Source organism: Pantherophis guttatus, chromosome 2, assembly GCF_059756535.1.
Source record: "Pantherophis guttatus breed Tessera chromosome 2, ASM5975653v1, whole genome shotgun sequence".
NCBI classification, from domain to species: Eukaryota; Metazoa; Chordata; class Lepidosauria; order Squamata; family Colubridae; genus Pantherophis; species Pantherophis guttatus.
The window spans coordinates 131,123,041-131,144,232 of NC_142064.1; the positions used below are offsets into that span (position 1 = coordinate 131,123,041).

The following is a 21,192-nucleotide window of genomic DNA, read 5'->3' on the forward strand; positions in this document are numbered from 1 at the left end:
CAATCAGCATGTATTTATGACAGTTGTACCTCCTGGGGTCACATAATCACCATTTGCAACTTTCCTAGCCGGCTTCCAACAAGCAAAGTCAATGGGGGAGGCCAAATTCCTTTAACAGCAGGGATTATTTTCCAATCATGGCAAAAAAAAGGTTGCAAAAATGGGCACAACCCATCTAACAACTACTTGCTTAGTAACAGAAATTCGACCCCAATTGATAATCAAGGAGTACTGTACAGGTAGTCCTGGACTTACAACAGTTCGTTTAGTGACCATTCAAAGTTACAACGGCACTGAAAAACGTGATTTATGACCGTTTTTCATAGTCACGACCTTTGCAGCTTCCCCACAATCATGTGATCAAAATTCAGATGTTTGAGCACTGATTCATACTTATGACCTTTGCTGTCCCAAGGTCACGTGAGCCCCTTTTGTGACCTTTTGATCAGCAAAGTCAAGGAGGAAGCCAGATTCACTGAACAACCGTGTTTCTAACTTATTAACTGCAGTGATTCGCTTAACAACTGTGGCAAGAAAAGCCGTAAAATGGGGCAAAACTCACTTAACAAATGTCTCACTTAACAACAGAAATTTTGGGCTCCGCTGTGGTCGTAAGTTGAGGACTACCTTTTTTTGTTTTGTTTTGTTTTCTCCCTAATAACCATGTTTCATTAAGAGGTCAATTTGTTTAACAAAATTAAATAATCAGCAAACTAGTCCTTCTGTGAGGATTTAATAGAGGAAGAACTCATTGGGGATGGGGAAATTGTAATCATTTTCTGTAGCTATGCTTTTAACAGCAGCAACATGGTATGCAGAAACATTTGCCTCTTACTTACATTATTTCATCATTTGCTCAATGACTCAAACATTGTGAAGAAAGTAGAAATAAGGTTCAACCAACAAGCTAGGATTAGACAAGGGTTTGGACCAGTGGTGGGTTTCAAATTTTTTTACTACCGGTCCTGTGGGCGTGGCTTGGTGGGCGTGGCATGGTGGATGTGGCAGGGGAAGAATATTGTAAAATCTCCATTCCAGAGGTGGGTTTCAGCAGATTCTGACCAGTTCTTGAGTAGCGGAAATTTTGAGTAGTTCGGAGAACTGATAGTAAAAATTACAACTGGCCCCACCCCCATCTATTCTCTGCCTCCCAAGTCCCAGCTAATCGGGAGGAAATGGGGATTTTGCAGTAACCTTTCCCTGGATTGGGGAGGGAATGGTGATTTTACAGTATCCTTCCCCTGCCACGCCCACCAAGCCATGCCACTCCCACCAAGCCACACCCACAGGACCGGTAGTAAAAATTTTTGAAACCCACCGCTGCTTCATTCCCTCCCCACTCCAGGGGTAGGTTACTGCAAAATCCCCATTTCCTCCCGATCAGCTGGGACTTGGGAGGCAGAGAATAAATGGACATTTGACTACCCTTGCCTAAGTTTTGCCTTGGAACTTTTGTAGAGCCTTAAAACAAATAGAGATGGTACTCGTTTTAAGAACCACAATTCAAACTGGCAACTTGGCTGTTAAAGTGAAGCAGTTGTTAAGTGAAACCATGCTTGTGCTTATGATGTTATTTCACCTTTCATTTGCTTTACCAACCTGCAAAAGTCATAAATGTGAGGATTGATCACAAAGCTGCCTTTTCATCACTGTCGTAACTGAACGGTTGCTAAATGAGGCAGTCACTAAAAGAGGACTACAAATAAAAAAGATACCTTTCAGCAAACATTTATAATTTGGGTGGGGAGGGAGGGATAAAATTAAGAAGACCTTTTCCTTGGCTTCCTCAGGGATGTTTTATCCACTTCATGGAATGCCCAGGTGATTCCTCATCTAAATATTCCTCAGAGCTGACTCCAATTAGTTTCTGAAATCAGAAACAACCAGTCAGATGCCATCACCTATTAAGGGCTTAGCCAAAAACATAAATAACTTTTGGGGTTGTCATTACTGAAGTGTCTATCCTGGTGGGTTTTCTTTACCCCATTCCCATCACACAATAATAGTTAGTAGGCCAACCCTGAAGGTTGCTAATCGCAATGTATGAAAAGACACAGTAGTGTGTTCCTCCTTTCCTCACATCACTCAGCCCCCAAGGTCAGGAATGGTGAGGAGATACAAGGTGAGTGAATGGATGTATTAGTTCCCATATGTCATGTAGTTAAATGGAAGAACGGGCTACCACAACTCACCAATTTGAAAGGTTTTAACAAGAGATTCAGAGATGGCCACTGAAGCTGTGTGTGAACTTCCTGCTAGGCATTCAGGAGACAGAACAATGATCTAGATTAGCTTTAAAAGAAGAAATTATTCAGTTGGTTGAGTAATTTGCTGTTTAGTACCATTCAACACAAGCTGAAGGGTGACCAAGTTCCCTGCACCATAGATCACCTTTGCTTTGGTCTAATGCAAGATTACAAGGACCAACACATGTTGGCAACAAGTCTATAAAGAAAGAAAGAAGGATTAGTGGAAACTTCCACAATCACTGTAGTTTGTGGCTCTTATATTCATTATTTATTCATTATTTATTCATTATTTATTTATTTATTATTTGGGCTTGTATGCCGCCCTCTCTCCAAAGGACTCAGAGCGGCTCACAACAATAAATACAAAATTCAATTATAAAATATAACAAATATAAGAACCCGTTAAAATCACATTTAAAACCCCTTCAGTCCAATCTGGCCAGGCCAAATAACCATGTTTTAAGATCCCGGCGGAAGGAGTGAAGGTCAGGAGCCACCCGGAGCTCCAGGGGGAGCTGATTCCACAGAGTAGGCGCGCCCACAGAGAAGGCCCGCTCCCTGGGAGTCACCAGTCAACATTCTCTGGCCGATGGGACCCCAAGGAGGCCCTCCCTGTGAGAACGCACCGGGCGATGGGGAGCTGTCGCTGGCCGCAGATGGTCCGCCAGGTATCCTGGGCCTAAGCCATGTAGGGCTTTATAGGTAATTACCAGCACCTTGAATTATGATAGATACCAGTAATGGCACAGCATGAACCTTCAATGTAAGAAGATGATCCTGTTCCAAAATAAACTGGGTAGATAAAACCTGACTTCCACATTTTCAATAAACCTAGGGGACCCCTTCCCATTCAGTGGTACATGATTTGGGAAGAAAATCTGTAAGGAAGAAAATAGACTTCCTTGCAGATAAATACAGCAATTGTCCAACATATTCCTGAGGTATGAAATCGTTGAACATGACAGTTGTTTAACAGCTGACTGCCCCAAACATCCTTCCAGCAACTCCTCTCAAAATCCAGCTATGTAAAATGAATCAGTTTTAGCAAATGATTCATAACAGTGAAAGAGTTACAAAAGGATCAATTGTGATTTGTTAAGTCTTTTTAGACTGCAGTCCTAAACATATTTACAAGGAATAAAATGCCATTTAAACCCTCTTTGGCCTTACTACTGAGTAAATACATTTGGGATTGTGCTACAAATCAGAGGCTTATGTAGTTGCTCAAATGGAAGATTAGGAAGGTGACACCTTCAGCGTTCTTCAATCAGGTGTTAAGCCGAGAATTGTTAGAGGCCATGCAGGATGGGTTATGAAGATTAATTTCAACACATTTTAAACAGGAGATCTTTCCCCCCTCAAGCCACGTGACAAATGTGTCACAACAATCTTGCTTACAGCATTGACAACTAACCAGAACTATAAAGCTTGGTGTGTGCCTACATGTCTTTGAAAAGCTTTCATGGGTAAAAAATCAGCAGATTAAGTATGTTGTGGCCTGGGACCAAACTCATGGCTACCGAAGGTTTTTGTTAATGGGACAGTTACAGAAAATGCTTCAAAACCTGGCATCTTTTTTAAAAACAATTTTCAAATTTTCCTCTTTAACTTAAGGTTCATCGCCTATGCTCAGGAATCCCTGCAGAATTGTTGTAATAAATCGTATTCAGCATCTTTATTAGCATGTGTAGTATTTGGTTTATTTTAATTCATAGATACTCACTGATCATTGTTCCCATAATGTCTATATTAATTATGCATATGTGGCTTGTTTCTATTCTATTGAAATGGCACATAAGCATTTTAGAATCTATATGGATGATGAGGGAGATCTTTCCAAGAGGATGGGCAAACATAAAATTACAAATTATGAGAGAGAGAGAGAAAAGGTCAATTGAAAACTAGAATTGGTAGGAAAGTCCATATTGTCAAAAAGAAAGTGACAAGGAGTCCAAGAGAAGGATCTACTGTCTGTAAATTTCAAAATTGTTGGAAGGTACAAAAGATGTTATATCAGAAGGAGCTGGAGAAATTGTAATCAGTTTTAGTTGCCACAATGTAAAAAAGATGTTGAGACTCTAGAAAGAGTGCAGAGAAGAGCAGCAAAGGTGATTAGGGGACTGGAGGCTAAAACATATTAAGAACAGTTGCAGGAACTGGTTATGTCTAGTTTAATGAAGAGAAGGACTAGGAGAGACATGATAGCAGTGTTCCAATATCTCAGGGGCTGCCACAAAGAAGAAGGAGTCAAACTATTCTCCAAAGCATAGAGGGTAGGACAAGAAGCAAGGATGGAAACTAATCAAGGAGAGAAGCAACTTAGAACTAAGGAGAAATTTCCTGACAGAACAATTAATCAGTGGAACAACTTACTTGCAGAAGTTGTGAATGCTCCAACACTGGAAATTTTTAAGATGTTGGATAACCATTTGTCTGAAGTGATGTAGAGTTTCCTGCCTGGGCAGGGGGTTGGACTAGAAGACCTCCAAGGTCCCTTCCAACTCTGTTATTCTATTCTATTCTATTCTATTCTATTCTATTCTATTCTATTCTATTCTATTCTATTCTATTCTATTCTATTCTATTCTATTCTAATTTTCCAGACCTTGGAAGCCCTGCCAAAATTTTGATCAAACTCCATCATTCTCTGAAAAATGATCACTGCTGCTGTACAAGTAACAATCAATAGGTGACATTACTCATTTCGTTAATTAAATTGAGGTCTAATAAACATAAATATTGGTTTCATACTTAATGATGCAGTGTAGGATTGAACATACTAACCTGTATTAGAATAGAATAACAGAGTTGGAAGGGACCTTGGAGGTCTTCTAGTCTAACCCCCTGCTTAGGCAGGAAACCCTAATGGATCAGTTTAATAGAATTAAACTTTAACCTTAGACATAACAATTGTTATGTTGTATTACTGCCCTGGGTAGTATACCAGGTTACAGAACCGTAGGGTTACCAGATTTGGGTTGCAAAATTAAACTGACTACTAGATGGCAGCAAACAGATACAAATGACTAAACTGCCTTGATTCCATTCTTTCACTGCATCAGGCCACGGATTAAAACTCTCCAAACTTTATTAAAAAGTCTGCAGAGTCATGATACATGGACATATCATACATGGACATATAAAAAGCAACATTCCCAGATAAAAGACCTTCAACAATGCAATTTCAAACATTGCAATTGCATTGTATAATCTACATTTGGTTATTCACACATTTCTAGTGTGCAACTACAAATGACCAACAGCAACAACAACACCCACCTGCAAGTTTGTCTTTGTTCAGATGTTTGGTTTTTTTTTTTGGTTTGATTTATATGCCGCCCTTCTCCGGAGACTCAGGACGGCTTACAATGCATTAAGCAATAGCCTTCATACTTTTGTATATTTATACAAAGTCAGCTTATTGCCCCCACAATCCGGATCCTCATTTTACCTACCTTAGAAAGGATGGAAGGCTGAGTCAACCTTGAGCCTGGTGAGATTCGAACTTACAGTAATTGCAGGCAGCTGGTGTTAATAACAGTGCTTTAGTCTGCTGCGCCACCAGGCTCTGTATCATCATAGTGATGTACTATGTATATGTATATGTACCATCATAGTGGCATTTCCCTACCAATCTACTACAGGGTTTGTCGCACTATCTCTACCAGCTCTTATGTGGCCTGATGTGCAATTCCATCACACCTGAATTTGCAGTCATAAAAGCATAGTGGCTGTTTGCTTATCTATTCCATGCTGTCTCTGCTAACCCTGCCTCATAATAATGAAGTCTGTCTGGTTAAGCTTAAATCTCTTTATTAGGACTAAATTCCTCATGAATCTCTCAAATCTCTCTGGGTTTGTCCATCTCTTGTATTGGAATATTTTCTTTATTTGCTTACAATAATATTTAAAATGGCATAAAAGACTGGTAATGAGCTTAAGGATTGTAGTAAGCAGTAGAAATGCCATTTTATAAAGGAAGAACTAGTTCTGTCATTTCAGGTTAAGTGAGCAAATCTAAAGAAGGTGTATAGGAAAGATCAATGGCTCATGTATTGTGGGTAGTGTGAGAAGTTGTGTATCCAAATATATTTTATTCTTTATACTGTTCCCACCTTCCCTTAGAACATTAACAGAATCCACAATGGTCTGAGAATCAGTGTCTCCACTAGATAATTGACAGTCAATCTAAAACTAAATTAATCAAATTAAAATAGAAAACAGGGGGAAATCCTTTACCCAAACTTCCTCAAACTCCCAAATAAGTTACCCAGACCTATTCCACATATCAAAGGATAAGGTCTGCAAACACAAATAGAGTTAACTAAATTAGGTCTCCCAGTGAAACTGCATGTTCACAAGAATACACCCCCACCCCCCTCAAGTGTAACCCTAGACACTTCCACACCCCAGATAAATTCCCCATATAAAAGTCTGCTGCTATATCCCATTTCTCTGCAGCTGCCCTTTAAAGGCAAACTGTTTGCTTTTAGGAATAAATATTTCTTCTTCCCTCACGGATGTCTGGACCTCATTTTTATTTATTCTTGCACAATCCCGGCTCCAGTTGGAAGCTCAAATTATTCTTCTGACAGTAGCTATAGATGCTACTTCTGAGGCTGTCCCCTGATATTGTGAAGAAAACCACCTGCCCCAGCTACTTTTGCACAGTCAAGCAGCATGAGATAATCTGAACAGGAGGAGGGGATATGATTGATTGATTCACTGTGCCCGTATTTTTAATGATTAGCTCAAACCTATGGAATAGAAACTAACAGTTGACGAAGATGCAGTTGCCATCCAACATCCTCTATCTTGGGCAAAATAAAACCTTCCTTACCTCTTCGACAATCATCTGGCCTTTTATTTTTTTCCCCAGCTTGGAAATAAAACTACTTGGGGAGGAAGGACATTTTTCTCCTAAGACTTAAATATCATATAATATGTTTTTGGGCCTGCCTTGAAGCGCTCTATAAGGTCTGGGAGAGGCAAATGTTGATAGCCAGGCCAAGATTTCACTTCCTTCTTTAAACTGCTGTCTCCCAAGTCAATATTATCCCTTTAAGCTTTTAGCACATCCTTTTTCATCTGTCAGCTGCCACAGTTTTTGTGTGCACAAGAAAGAAGAAAAGAATCATGTAAACATTCCAAGATGTGCAAGATAAACAAAACACCAGCCAAAAGGCCTTATCTTACTCCAAAACCACAGGCTGTGGGATAGTGCCAGATCTGTTTTTAATGAGATGAGACAACATTTTCAGTTTGGATCTTAGTTTGAAAGGTTGCTAAGAAGCCCCATTTTTTTCCCCCTACATATTTCTGAGGCTTCATCAGACTGCAGGCAAAGGTAGAGAAAGCATGTTGCTTTTCACATGTTGTTAGGCTCAAACCTCCATACATATCATAGCCAAGAGCAGAAGATGTGATTCAACACCTTCGGAATGGGGCACAGTTTTCCAGTCCACGTTGCAGGAGCTTGCAACAATTGCCTGCAAAGATTGTCTGTGATCTTTTAAAAATAGGTGCATATTTAAAGAAAAGAGAAACAAAATACTATCCAAACAACCTCACTAACTAGGCTTACCTGGAAAAACCACAGAGTTGCAGGTATTGCCACTTACAGAAAGAAAACCCAATCTTCGTGTTTCATTTGACTGGGATGGTATAAGACTCCTGCCTTGAGTAGGGGGTTGGATTAGAAGACCTTTGAGATCTCTTCCAGCCCTATAATACTAATGCTTCTAATCTAAGACATACCTGGCAGTGTTTGTATGCACAACCTCTTAGTAACAGAACATCTTGTTTCAATTGTCCACCATTTGCTAGTAAATCAGACCTTTCGAAATGTACTTGTACTCTGATTAGTCTAACTGCCTACAAAATGGCTTCTCTTATGACATTTTGTTCACAGAGTGTTTTGAGAAGGAAGGAGAAACTTTTGCACGGTACACAAGAATGTAAAAAAAAAAAAAATCCAGCTAAAACAGAGCAAGACACTCTATGGAGCAGTGACGGCTAATCTTTTTGGCACTGAGTGCCAAAACTGGAGTCTGTGTGCGTGCGCCAGAGCACTAGAACCCAGAAGACAGAAGCTGGTTGGTGCATATGCGCATGACGGAATCCAGAACAGCAGCTCTGGCACAGGTGCCATAGGTTTGCCATCACGGCTACAGAGCATCCTCTTCCTTCCTACAAAGGCCAACCCACTATCTGATGGGAAATTAACAGGCTTTGCTCAATACAGTTAGTCCTCTACTTACGACCACAATTGAGCCCAACATTTCGGTTGCTAAGTGAGACATGTTAAGTGAATTTTGCCTCATTTATGACCTTTATTGACACCTTTTTTTAAAGTGAATCACTGCAGTTGTTAAATCAGTCCCATCATTGGCATCTTTCAGTCTCAAGAGACTATGGTATCGTGCTCTGGATAGAGGTCCTAAAACAGCATCTGGTGTGACTTATAAGGCCAATTTGAGAGTGGCAATCCCTTCCACACTGAGGGCAGATACATTCTGTCCCCTGCCCAGCCCCCAGATTTCGCTGATTCCGGGACTGTCTCTTTGCATCAGCCTGTCGAACAAGTATCTCTTCGAATTGGAGAAGGCCATGCTGCGTCTTTAGCCTCCAAGCTGAATGATCGGAGGTCAAGGTTTCCCAGTTGTTAATGTCCATTCCCAGGGCCTTTAGGTCCCTCTTAAAGATATCCTTATATCGCAGCTGTGATCTCCCTCTGAGGCGCTTTCCCTGCACTAATTCTCCATACAGGAGATCTTTCAGAATCCGATCATCAGCCATTCTCATGACATGCCCCAGCCAGCATAGACGTCGCTCTTTATACATGCTAGAAATTCCAGCATGTTCCAAGACTCCGCTATTTGGAACTTTGTCCTGCCAGGTGATGCCAAGAAGTCGTCGGAGACAGCGCATATGAAAGGTGTTCAACTATCTCTCCTGCCATGTGTAGAGGGTCCAAGACTCACTGCAGTACAAGAGTGTGCTCAGGACGCAGGCTCTATAGACCTGGATCTTTGTATGTTCCGTCAGCTTCTTATTAAGCCATACTCTCTTTGTAAGTCTGGAAAATGTGGTGGCCGCTTTATCAATACGTTTATTCAGCTCAGTATCTAAAGAGAGAGTGTCAGAGATAGCTGAGCCGAGCTACACAAAGTCATGTAACAGTAACACCTTTGTTAAGTGAATCTGGCTTCCAATGTTGACTTTGCCTATCAGAAGATCGCAAAAGATTATCACATGATGCCAGGACACTGCAACCGTCATAAGTATGAGTCAGTTGCCAGGTGTCTGAATTTTGATCACATGATCATGGGGATGCCACAACGATCATAAGTGGGAAAAACGGTCATAAGTCACTTATTTCAGTGCCGTTGTAACTTTGAACGGTCACTACATGACCTGTTGTAAATCAAGGGCTAGCTGTAGCATGCTCTTCCTTGGCTTTCTAGCAACAAGCCGCTTAGGCTGTTTCCTGAATGTTTTCTCCTCCCAACACCACATATCAGCACCACCTCTATGTGGCCATAACAGAAGCACATCCTTGCCCTCATAGCTGTGCAATGCGGTGGAGCCCTAGCTGAGGGCCATTTATTAATTTCCAGGAGACAATTTGCCCTTGTCTCTCTCAGATGTGGATGGCCTCTTCTCATTGTCCCTTGTTTTCCCCTGGCTTTTCCAAGATATTCCTGCTTTCTTGCAGGAGATCTCAGCCTGCCCCTTTCTTCTGATAGAGGTTGGCAGAAGTTGATAAGAGGTGCATTTTTCCTCATCTGTTCAGACTGGGATGGTCATGACTTCACATCTGATTATATTTGGAGCTTACGGACCAGATTTCCAAAGAAGGAAAACTTCTTGATACATTTAACAGATTTAACAGATTAACAGAGTTGGAAGGGACCTTATAGGTCATCTAGTCCAACCCCACCCCCGCTCAAGCAGGAGACCCTACACCATTTCTTGACAAATGGCAGTCCAATATTTTCTTGAAAGTCTCAAGTGATGAAGCTCCCACAACTTCCAAAGGCAACTTCTGTTCCATTGGTTGATTGTTCTCACTGTCAGAAAGTTCCTCCTCATTTCTAGGTTAAATCTCTCCTTGGTCAGTTTCCATCCATTATTCCTTGTCTGGCCTTCAGGTGCTTTGGAAAAGAGCTTGACCCCCTCCTCTCTGTGGCAGCCCCTCAGCCCCTCAAGTATTGGAAGATGGCTATCATGTCTTTTCTAGAAAAGACTGGACAACTACTTGACTGGGATTAATTTTTTTTAAATGGAAGGAGGTTTCCAAATTTGAATTATAGGTGCTTGGATGATAGGATAGCTTCAACATTTCTTCTCTGATCGGTACATCCAGCTTGATGAAATCTTTGCAGTGTCTAAATTATGCTCTGCAGCCATTACTTGCATATCAGGTAACCGCAGTGCAATCCTTGAGCATATTTATTCAACATGATACCCCACCATGCCACCTCAGTGTGGTACATGGAAGGGTGCCTTTATTTTTTGTTCTCCTTAAGTGAGCAGTTGCACCACCACCAAGGAATGATGGAATAGGCTGACTCTGATTCTGGGTTTTATTATTTATTAGTTAATTTGGTTTAAAATGGGATTTTGTTGTACATGGTTTTAACTTGTGGTCACCGCCCTGAGTCCTTCTGGAGAAGGGCAGCATATAAATACATTAATTAAATAAATAAATAAATAAATAAATAAATAAATAAATAAATAAATAAATAGTTTCCATAAACTCCCTTGTTATTTATCTTACTCTACGAGTCATAAGGTATATTTATCATACTCTAAAAACCCAGTTGGTCTAGTGCAGGGGTGTCAAACTCAAGGCCCAGAGGCCAGATCTGGCCCGCAAAGTGCTTAGATCTGGCCCACAGGACCGCCCTGGAAACAGCAAAGGACTGACCCGCAGTGCCTCTGCCAGCAAAAATGGAGCTCCGTTTTCACTGGCAGAGGGTTGCAGGAGGCCATCGCAGCTGAAAATGGAGCTCACGAGGGCCGCAGATGGCCCTTCGGAGCTCCGTTTTTGCTGGCAGAGGGTTGCAGGAGGCCATCGCAGCAGAAAACGGAGCTCAGGAGATTGTTTTCGCTGGCAGAGTGCTTGGGCCACCACAGGTGCCCCCAACACAAGTGATGTCAAGCTGGCCATGCCCACCCTGACCATACCCACTCCGGCACCCTGAGGTCAAACACAACCCTGATCCGTCCCTCAATGAAATCGAGTTTGACACCCCTGGTCTACTGGTTCAGGCCTGAAACTAGAAATGGGGAGACTGTGAGTTTTAATCTCACCTTAGACATGAAGCCGGCTGGATGACCTTGGGCCAGTCACTCTGCCTCAATCCTAGGAAGGAGGCAAGGGCAAGCCACTTCCCAAAAATCTTGCCAAGAAAACTGCTAGGATTTTTTCATCAGGTGTCAACACTGAATTGAAGGGGCATGCACACACACACACACACACACGCACACGCGCACACACACCAGTGTGGGTTCCTCCCGGTTCTGTCCGGCTCTATAGAACCGGTAGTAAAACTGGTGGGAGGCTCCACTCACTCACCTGGACGTCATAAATGACAATCTGTGCATGTGCAGAAGTGCACCTGTGCACGTGAGCGGTCCCATTGCGAACCGGTAGTAAAAGTAAGTAGAACCAGGGGTGAAATGCTCCTGGTTCGGACCGGCTCGGGCAAGTAGGTAGCGATGGTGGCGGGCAGTTTGGAGATCCAGTAGCAAAAATCCCTGCCCCCGCCCCCCATGCCCAGCTGAGCCGCGCGATCATCAGAGGCTTTTTTTTTTTTTAATGCCTCTGACGAGCCAAGCTCTGACGATCCCAGCTGAGTTCCCTGTTGATCAGGCAAATCAGCTTGGATCGTCAGAGCCATTTAAAAGAAAAAAACTGGCTCTGACGATCCAAGCTCTGACGATCCCAGCTGAGTTGCCTGATCGGCAGAGGGTTTTTCAAAAACCTTCTGACAATCAGGCAACTCAGCTGGGATCGTCAGAGCCTTTTGAAAGCATTTTTTACATGGTTTTACATGTAAAAAATGGTTTTAAAAGTAAAAAAAAAAAAAAATTGGCCACGCCCACCGTCACATTACCTCCCCCCCACCAAGCCACGCCCACAGAACCGGTAGTAACAAATTTTAGATTTCACCACTGAGTAGAACCCACCCCCACCATCCTTTGGACAAAGCTGTACCTATTATATAAAATGCTGATGATATTAAAAAAGCTGTAGGCCACTGCACAAAGGATTTTAATATGCAGAAGCTACACATTTACCTTTGAGGTTGGGAAATGGAAAGTTGAACTCTGAATTAAAAAAGGAGCACATTTGAGATAGCAAACCTTCAATGAGTGTACCTTCCTTTCAGTTTTCATATGCCTTGTGCTCAGAAAGTGTAACATCCTACCTAAGTCAACAAGTTTCTTTGATGGCCTCATGAACAAAATTGGTTGGACTGAAGCAGCACTTTCTTTTTTTTTTCTTGCCTCTCTCCTTCTTCATCCCAGGCAAGTTAGGTTTAATGTTTAATCTTTATTGAGGCTTGTTTAAAACTCACTACTAATTGCAGAGGGCGAGTCTGGAGGCATTCCTGAAGGCCAGGGCCAGCGCTGGACAAGTTCTCTAAGAACATAGAGTCTAACGAACAGGCTTTCAAGAGTGTCACAAGAGGAAGTTACTTCAGGGAGTTTGGAAACCTGGGACTTTCCTTCCCTAATTCAAGCCTGGGTGGAACCTTTATAAATATCTGTCAAAAAATAAAAAGGTGGAGATTGTGGGAGCGGCAGACGTTGAACATTCGCTTGGAGTCATCTGGTTCTTGTGTGTCTCAGTAAGTCATTCTTGTTTACTTCATATAAGGAAAGTTATATTCAAGAGAAAACTAAAATGAGAAAATATCAGTGTGACTCTCATTTTGTGAATGTATTTGCTGCTATCTATGCCTCCTGGGTGGATAGAATTCTGAAGGTCTGTGGGAAGATATTGCATGTATCAGCCTCAACTCTGGAATATTTCATGACAGTTTAAATTGTGACCTGTTGCCAGTTCACACTTATTTTCTTGCTGTGAAACTTACTGGTTGTTGATTTTGGGGGATCAACTTGGAAAATACTGCATTCAGTTTTGGTCACCACGATGTAAAAAAGATGTTGAGACTCTAGAAAGAGTGCAGAGAAGAGCAACAAAGATGATTAGGGGATTGGAGGCTAAAACATATGAAGAACGGTTGCAAGAACTGGGTATGTCTAGTTTAATGAAAAGAAGGACTAGGGGAGACATGATAGCAGTGTTCCAATATCTCAGGGTCTGCCAGAAAGAAGAGGGAATTAGGCTATTCTCCAAAGCACCTGAGGGCAGGACAAGAAGCAATGGGTGGAAACTAATCAAGGAGAGAAGCAACTTAGAACTAAGGAGAAATTTCCTGACAGTTAAAACAATTAATCAGTGGAACAACTTGCCTGCAGAAGTTGTGAATGCTTCAACACTGGAAATTTTTAAGAAGATGTTGGATAACCATTTGTCTGAGGTGGTGTAGGGTTTCCTGCCTGTGCAGAACTATAAGACTTCCCTTCCAACTCTGTTATTCTATTCTATTCTAATATGTTCTTAAGACACAGGAACTGGGTGAAACCGGTGGGAGATTTAGGGTGTAGTAATGCAATTTTAAATCCCATAATTATAAATCTTAATGATAGCTTCCTGTGATCACTAATTAATGTTGTTAGGGATAAACACCATTTTGTATTAGAAAAGAAATTGTTAAAGTAAAATAATAACATGAATAACCATAACTGTAATTTTAGGGGTAGGGGGAGAGCAGAAATAGATGCCATAGTGAACAGCTTCCATGCCTGTATCAGCCTCCAAATTCTTGCTGGTTCTGTTTACTCCTGACCTCATTACACGCCACCTTCACAGCCAGTTGAAGGGAAATGGGCACACGGTACCTTCCATCGCCCAATATTGTATAAAAGAGGGAATTCCAGCAAGTACATCACAAGCTGAAGTTCTTTGTTCACATCAGGTTTGGCATCCGCTCAACAATGTATACATAGATTTGCCAACAATTTTTCAGGCAGAAACCTGAAGCTGAAACTTCATCTATTTACTTCCTGTTCAAGTATGCTGGAGGACATTGAATTCAATGGTCACAAAAAAAGGAGAAAAAGCCTCAACTGACCAAAAAAACAAAAAAAAAAAAAAAAAAAAACCACCCCAGCATACATTTTCATAAGGGGTGGGGAGATAACAGCAGTACTCAGGGATCCTTCAGTATTATATATTGGTTTCTTTGTCACACACAAGAACTCAGAAATAGTCTATAGTGATAGATTTTATCCCTCTTAGACTTGGCCATGGGGGGAAGTTTGGCTGTTGAAAAGAAGGGGGAGGATGTATAGGACATACTGTATAGTTCAGCAATCTGGAGAACATAGAATTTGATGGTAGACCAGCTGAAAGTGTGGGGTTGACTCGATAATTTCCATCTAATTCCCAAAGAGCTCTTGATATAAAATAGGTTGAAAGAAGGACTTTTGAACTACTGGAGTGAGGGCAGTGCAGTTTCCTTCTCCCTCCCAATTTTGGGGAAGAGGGAAAACAATTTTCATGGAGCACTATCCAGGCTATTCCACAATAGGAAATGGAAACGGCCAGGTAGATTAATGCTCTTCAATCAAGAAAATAAAACTAATAATTATTCATTCACTGGCAATTTGGACAGTTCAGGTTTTTCTCAAACACCCCCTTGCCTGGGACATTGAATTCGATGGATAAAGAAAAAAGGAGAAAAACCCACAAGTGACAAGAAAGTGACAAGAAAGTATGACAGGAAAGGAAAGATGGAAAGGGGAAGAGGAAGGAAAGGGGAAAGGGGAAAGAAGGGGAAAGGAAAGGAAAGGAAAGGAAAGGAAAGGAAAGGAAAGGAAAGGAAAGGAAAGGAAGGGGAGGGGAGGGGAGGGGAGGGGAGGGGAGGGGAGGGGAGGGGAGGGAAAGGAAAGGAAAGGAAAGGAAAGGAAAGGAAAGGAGAGGAGAGGGGAGGGGAGGGGAGGGGAGGGGAGGGGAGGGGAGGGGAGGGGAAGGGAAGGGAAAGGAAAGGAAAGGAAAGGAAAGGAAAGGAAAGGAAAGGAAAGGAAAGGAAAGGAAAGGAAAGGAAAGGTGTGGGAGTCTTAAATGAACATTTTGTCACCAGAGCTCTATAGTACAAAAGGGTCCTGTTTGTCAAAAAGGTTGAGATTTTGTTGGCAATCAAATTAATAGAATTGCATAGGAAGACTATTCAGGATATTAAGACATTTGTCTGAATCTCAAACATACTGTTCTTCAAGTGTCATCAGTTGAATATCTGAAGGCAAACTGATGATGATGAGAGATGTCCATCAGAGCTATAAGGCCACCAGATTGGAGAAGACTGCACTAAAAAGCTTTTGCTTCTTAAATGAAAATTGCTATTTTTTTTAGGTGCCAGGATGATACTCTAGAGCCCTTGAGAGTTTGGGTGGTGCACTTAGTTATTCTTTAAATCTTATCTTTGGGAGAAGTCAACAATTAATAAAATTATATTTAAAAAAGGAAACAATTTGAAAAAGTTTCCCTGCCAATATCCCAATTAAGCCCAATAAGAAAGAAGAAATGGGTTAAAACTTTTATCTCTGTTCCCTGAAAGGAATTAAGTTGTAAGTACTTGTGTGCATGTGCATAAAATAAAATAAGTACTGTAATAGATCTAATCATGGCAATTGTGAAAGGCTAGCAGAATATTTGTTGTTTGTTGATCTCCAACATTTTTCTAATCTTCTTTTGATCATCATATTGGAATTTCCAAAAGGAGATGGGAACCCTTTCTCTCTAGGCACTGTAGAGGCACATAGCAAACCCTGCCTCTGAAACGATTTGGTGTCAATAATCTATAGGCAGAAAGCCCAAAAAACAAAGATAGTTTGGAACCAATATTGTTAGAGTGTTTAGAAGTGATACTGTTATATCATGAAATGTTTCCCAGTATTTCAGGATATAACAATAACTTCACAATACAGTATATATTTAAACTGAATGGACTTGACCACCCTGTCTAAGGGAGGATTTTCTTCTAAAAAAAATAAATTGTGTGACCTTTGTGAAAGCTTCCCCGGATAAACAAGCCATTTGGTTGATAGTGGCTCCGAGATAGCAATCTGGATCTGGATCCAGATCTATCTATCTATCTATCTATCTATCTATCTATCTATCTATCTATCTATCTATCTATCTATCTATCTATCTATCATATCTATCTATCTATCTATCTATCTATCTATCTATCATCTATCTATCAATCTATCATCTATTGTCTATCTTCTATCCATCTATCTATCTATCTATCTATCTCTATCTATCAATCATCTATCTCAATCTATCAATCTATCAATCTATCATCTATCATCTATCTATCATCTATATCTATCTATCATCTATCTATCATCTATATCTATCATCTATATCTATCTATCTATCATATATCTATCAATCTATCAATCTATCATCTATCTATCATCTATATCTATCTATCTATCTATGTATCATATATCTATCAATCTATCATCTATTGTCTATCGTCTATCCATCTATCTATCATATATCTATCTCTATCTATCAACTATCTCTAGCTATCTATCATCTCTATCTATCATCTATCTATCTATCTCTATATCTATAACCTATTCCAAGTGTACACCAACTGAAAATTTTATTTATAAAATTTTCAAAATTGAATTTTAAAAACAGAGTAAACCACATATGGTCATCAGAGACATATTGTTTGTGAATGGATGGTTGGTTCTCAGTTACCAAAGCTAAGACCCATCTTTAGAATTCTATCTTCCACTACATTTACCCTTTCAAAATAGTATTTATGCTATTGGCTTTAATGATGGGCTCTGCCAAATAATCCTATGAATTGATTTAATTTTATACATGGTGTATATTATATATTGAATGACAATCCTTATGCCTGCACTGACATCTTTGTTAATCAGAACTTGCTTTGGATTAATTCCGTCCATCTCTCCTTTTTTCTAGAACCAATACTGCTGTGGTTACTTCCAAGCTTTCCCCCAGAGGGAGGCCTAGTTGGGACCACATCCTGCCAAGATGGAAAATCTTGCTAATTTCTCCTGCTATGACCCAACCCTTCTTGGTTACCGCTACATGTCAGTGTCTTGGGGCATTATGGTCACAATAGTGGGCACAGTGGGCAATGTGTTAACTCTGTTGGCCTATGCTCTTGACACCAAACTGCAGACACGCTTCAACATTCTCATTGTCAACTTGACTTTGGCCGACATCCTGTATTGCACCTTTTTGCAGCCCTTTTCTGTGGACTCCTACCTTCATCTCTACTGGAGGGCGGGAGCTGATTTTTGCCGTGTCTTTGGGATGCTGCTGTTTGTCTCCAACTCGGTCTCCATCTTGACTCTCTGTCTCATAGCAGTGAGCCGCTACCTCCTCATTGCCAATACAGCTCTCTTTGACCGTATCTTCACCCGTTTGGGAGCGATACTAATTTCTCTGGGGACCTGGGTCATTGGAATTGTCAGTTTTGCCCCCCTGTGGCATGTTTATGTCTTGGTCCCCAAAGTCTGTACCTGCAGCTTCCATCGCATCCGTGGGAGGCCCTACACCACCATCCTCCTGGGCTTCTACTTTGTGGTGGGCCTGAGCTGTGTTGGCATCTTTTATTTCCTCATCCATCTCAAAGTCAAGAAAGCTGCCCAGGCCATGGATCAATACAAACTGAAGAAGACCAGCTTGAAGGGGGCTCAGGCTCATGTAGCTGGAACCAACTCAACTATACCAGGACAATACCATGAGCTGGACAGTGGGGTGGACAGTGCAGCAGCTTCACAGCATTCCTGCGAGGGTCTGCCCTCTGAGCCAACTTCTAAGACCAGCATTCCCCCGAGTTTGGACAGCAGCACGGCTCCTCCTGTGGCCCAGCCTGTGATCCCGTCAAAGAAAGCGACCCCCTGCAAATCCAAGGATAGCAACTCCGAATTCCAGCGAGTGACCCGCATGTGCTTTGTGGTTTTTATGTTCTTTGTTCTTTGCTATATTCCTTTTTTGCTCATCAACATCTTTGATGCCAAAAACCGGGCTCCAACTCTCCTGCACGTGATTGCTGCCAATCTGACATGGCTGAACAGCTGTATTAACCCTTTACTTTATGCCGCCATGAACAGGCAGTTCCGTGAGGCCTACAAAGGAGTGATGTACAACTTTGCCCAGAAATTCCACTGTTGCCGCTAACCTGTTGGGAACTGTACACCCCTTCTCCTCATGGCTAAGTTCTCTGACCATCATTTGTTCTCCAGGAACTGCCAGGAAATTGCCTACGCTTTCACCGAGGACTAAATTCCTGGAGTTTTAACTTCTGTTCTTATTTTTACTGCATTTTATCCCATCTTCTGTGGCAGCCAATGGGGGACTTTGTAAATCAAACAGAATTGACTGGCTGAACCTCAGTCTGAGTAGCTGAAGACTATGAAAACTCCACTTTGGGTCTGCATCTAAGAGGGAAAAAAACTGGCCATGCCAGGTTCCCATTAATACTGCAAATGTTGCCCTTCATTGTCTGGTAGGGCAACCTGCTCTCTCTTTGTAATAGGCATGGATTGTCTGTACACCAGTTGCATGTGTACATGGTACATATTTTTGTATTATTATGTATTATTTCTGTTTTGTGTTTCATTGCCAAAAACACTTCGCTTCTAGAGCTCCTCCCCAAATTCCAGCCTCCTGTCTGCTCCCAGATCAAGTAAAAACTCTTTGTCCTTGTTTTCACAATACCTGGGTAAATTTTGTATTTGAACATTAGTAACAGGTTTTCATGCAAAAGTTTTTCCAGGTCTATCTATCTATCTGTCTATCTATCTGGAAAGACCTTGGATCTTCTATTTTGAAAACATATTTATACCTTAGAATAGAAAGGAAATATATTCTCTCCAGGGGCGGGTTTCAAAACCAGTCGCTACTGGTTTATTCATGGGTGTGCTCGTGGGACGCTTCTGCACAGAGCCTCCTGCTGCTGCTGCCGCCGCCACTGCTACCAGTTTGCACGAGCCGGGGCAAACCGGTAGCAACCCACCACTGATTGCCTCTATTCAAAGCCATAGTTAAGGCTTAGCCCATATCTCTTCAGTCTTCCTTATCTTTCAGATACGTTCAGCCAAATCTCCCATCCTCAGCTCTCCAAGATCTTCCAGTTCCTCCGATGAAGCTATTCTGCCCCTTTTGCTTTCTTTCATCTAGATGTCGTTCAGTAATCAGTAAAGCTATGAAGGATAGATCCAGTTATTACTTGGATGGGAAACCACCCAAAAAAATCTCAAGGCTGCCAACCAGAGTTGGAAACTAAAAAAAATCCTTTAAAAAAGACAAACCACTTCTATTTTGCTGCCAAGAAGATGACATAGGTCTATGCAGTCATCAGAAATGAAGCTCCCCTGGAGAAAGATTTTCTCTCCCGTTAGATCTCTCATCCAAACTCACAAATCTTTGAGACCGTTCATTTATTTGCCACCCCTAATAAATAATCTAGTCTTTCTCTCATTATTTTCCCCTAGCCCTCATCATAGCTCTCCCTTTTATGATGGATTGTAGATTGTAATTCATTGAATGTAGTTGGTGTGCTAAAGCATTACAACATATAAAGGGTGCTTTGTAATATTTACGTACTACTAAAATTGTCGTTGTATTTATCTGTTTGTACCCTCACGTTGGTCCAAACAGCGCTTATACTGAAACTATTTTTCCATCTAAAATCTGCTATCTTAAAGAATGCATAAATATATCTGGAACACATTACTCCTATGAAATTGAAATTTCCACAATGGCCAGACCAGTTTTATTTGCAAAATTGAGGCCACTGCAGCATCCCAGCAGTCATATGATCATGATTTCCAACACTCCCTGTCAGCTTCCCATAAGCAAAATCAGTGGGGAAGTCAGCAAGAAGTTGGAAATTGCTCCTGCTCCCACTGCTCCCCCCCCCCCCCGGTCATTTTGTAAGTAAATTTCTTTGGTCATTTCTTTAAGTAAAGAAATATTTACTTACTTTTGAAGTTCATTTGCCAATTATTTTTCCATTTTTGATATATACTCAATCAATCAGAATATAGCTGGAAGGGACCTTGGAGGTCTTCTAGTCCAGCCCCCTGCTCAAGCAGGATACCCTATACCATTTCAGACAAGTGATTGTCCAGTCCCTTCTTTAAAAACCCTAGTGATGAAGCACCCACAACTTCTGAAGGCAAAGCTGTTCCACTGGTTGATTGACTTCACTATTAGGAAGTATCTCCTTAGTTCCAGGTTCCTTCTCTCCTTGATTAGTTTCCATCCATTGTTTCTTGTCCTGCCCTCTGGTTCTTTTGTGGCAGCCTCTCAAATACTGGAATACTGCTATCATATAAATATGACAGCATATACGATAAATACTGCTATATGCTACGCTTCTTAGATGAGCATGGGATTGTCAACTTTGAGGTTAAAAAATATACATGATCAGCCTACAATTTAATGTTCATTCTGGTCGCATCAGACTGCTCTACCTTTCTCTCAAAGGATAAGACAATGGGTGATGGGGTTGTCTAATATCTATCTAAAAATAGTCTTTTGGTTGTGCTGCTCATGTCAGAAAAGATCAAAATTGACTAAGCCAATATATTGGCATCCTTCAGTCTCGAAAGTCTATGGTATCATGCTCTGGAAAGAGGTCCTAAAAACAGCATCTGATGTGACTAAAAAGGCCAATTCGAGAGTGGCAATCCCTTCCACACTGAGGGCAGATACATTCTGTCCCCTGCCCAGCCCTCAGATTTCGCTGGTTCTGGGACTGCCTCTTTGCCTCAGCCCGCCGAACAAGTGTCTCTTCGAATT

General features: G+C 41.4%; 1 protein-coding gene across 1 annotated transcript; it reads left to right on the forward strand.

Annotated features, from left to right (window-relative positions):
• Positions 1-13,000: 13,000 nt before the first annotated feature.
• On the forward strand, positions 13,001-19,976 carry GPR84 (G protein-coupled receptor 84). Its single transcript, XM_034419130.2, has 2 exons — positions 13,001-13,111; positions 17,338-19,976. Exon 2 carries the CDS (start codon positions 17,410-17,412, stop codon positions 18,562-18,564), a length of 1,155 nt encoding a protein of 384 aa, XP_034275021.2. The 5' UTR covers positions 13,001-13,111; positions 17,338-17,409; the 3' UTR covers positions 18,565-19,976.
• Positions 19,977-21,192: the final 1,216 nt, after the last annotated feature.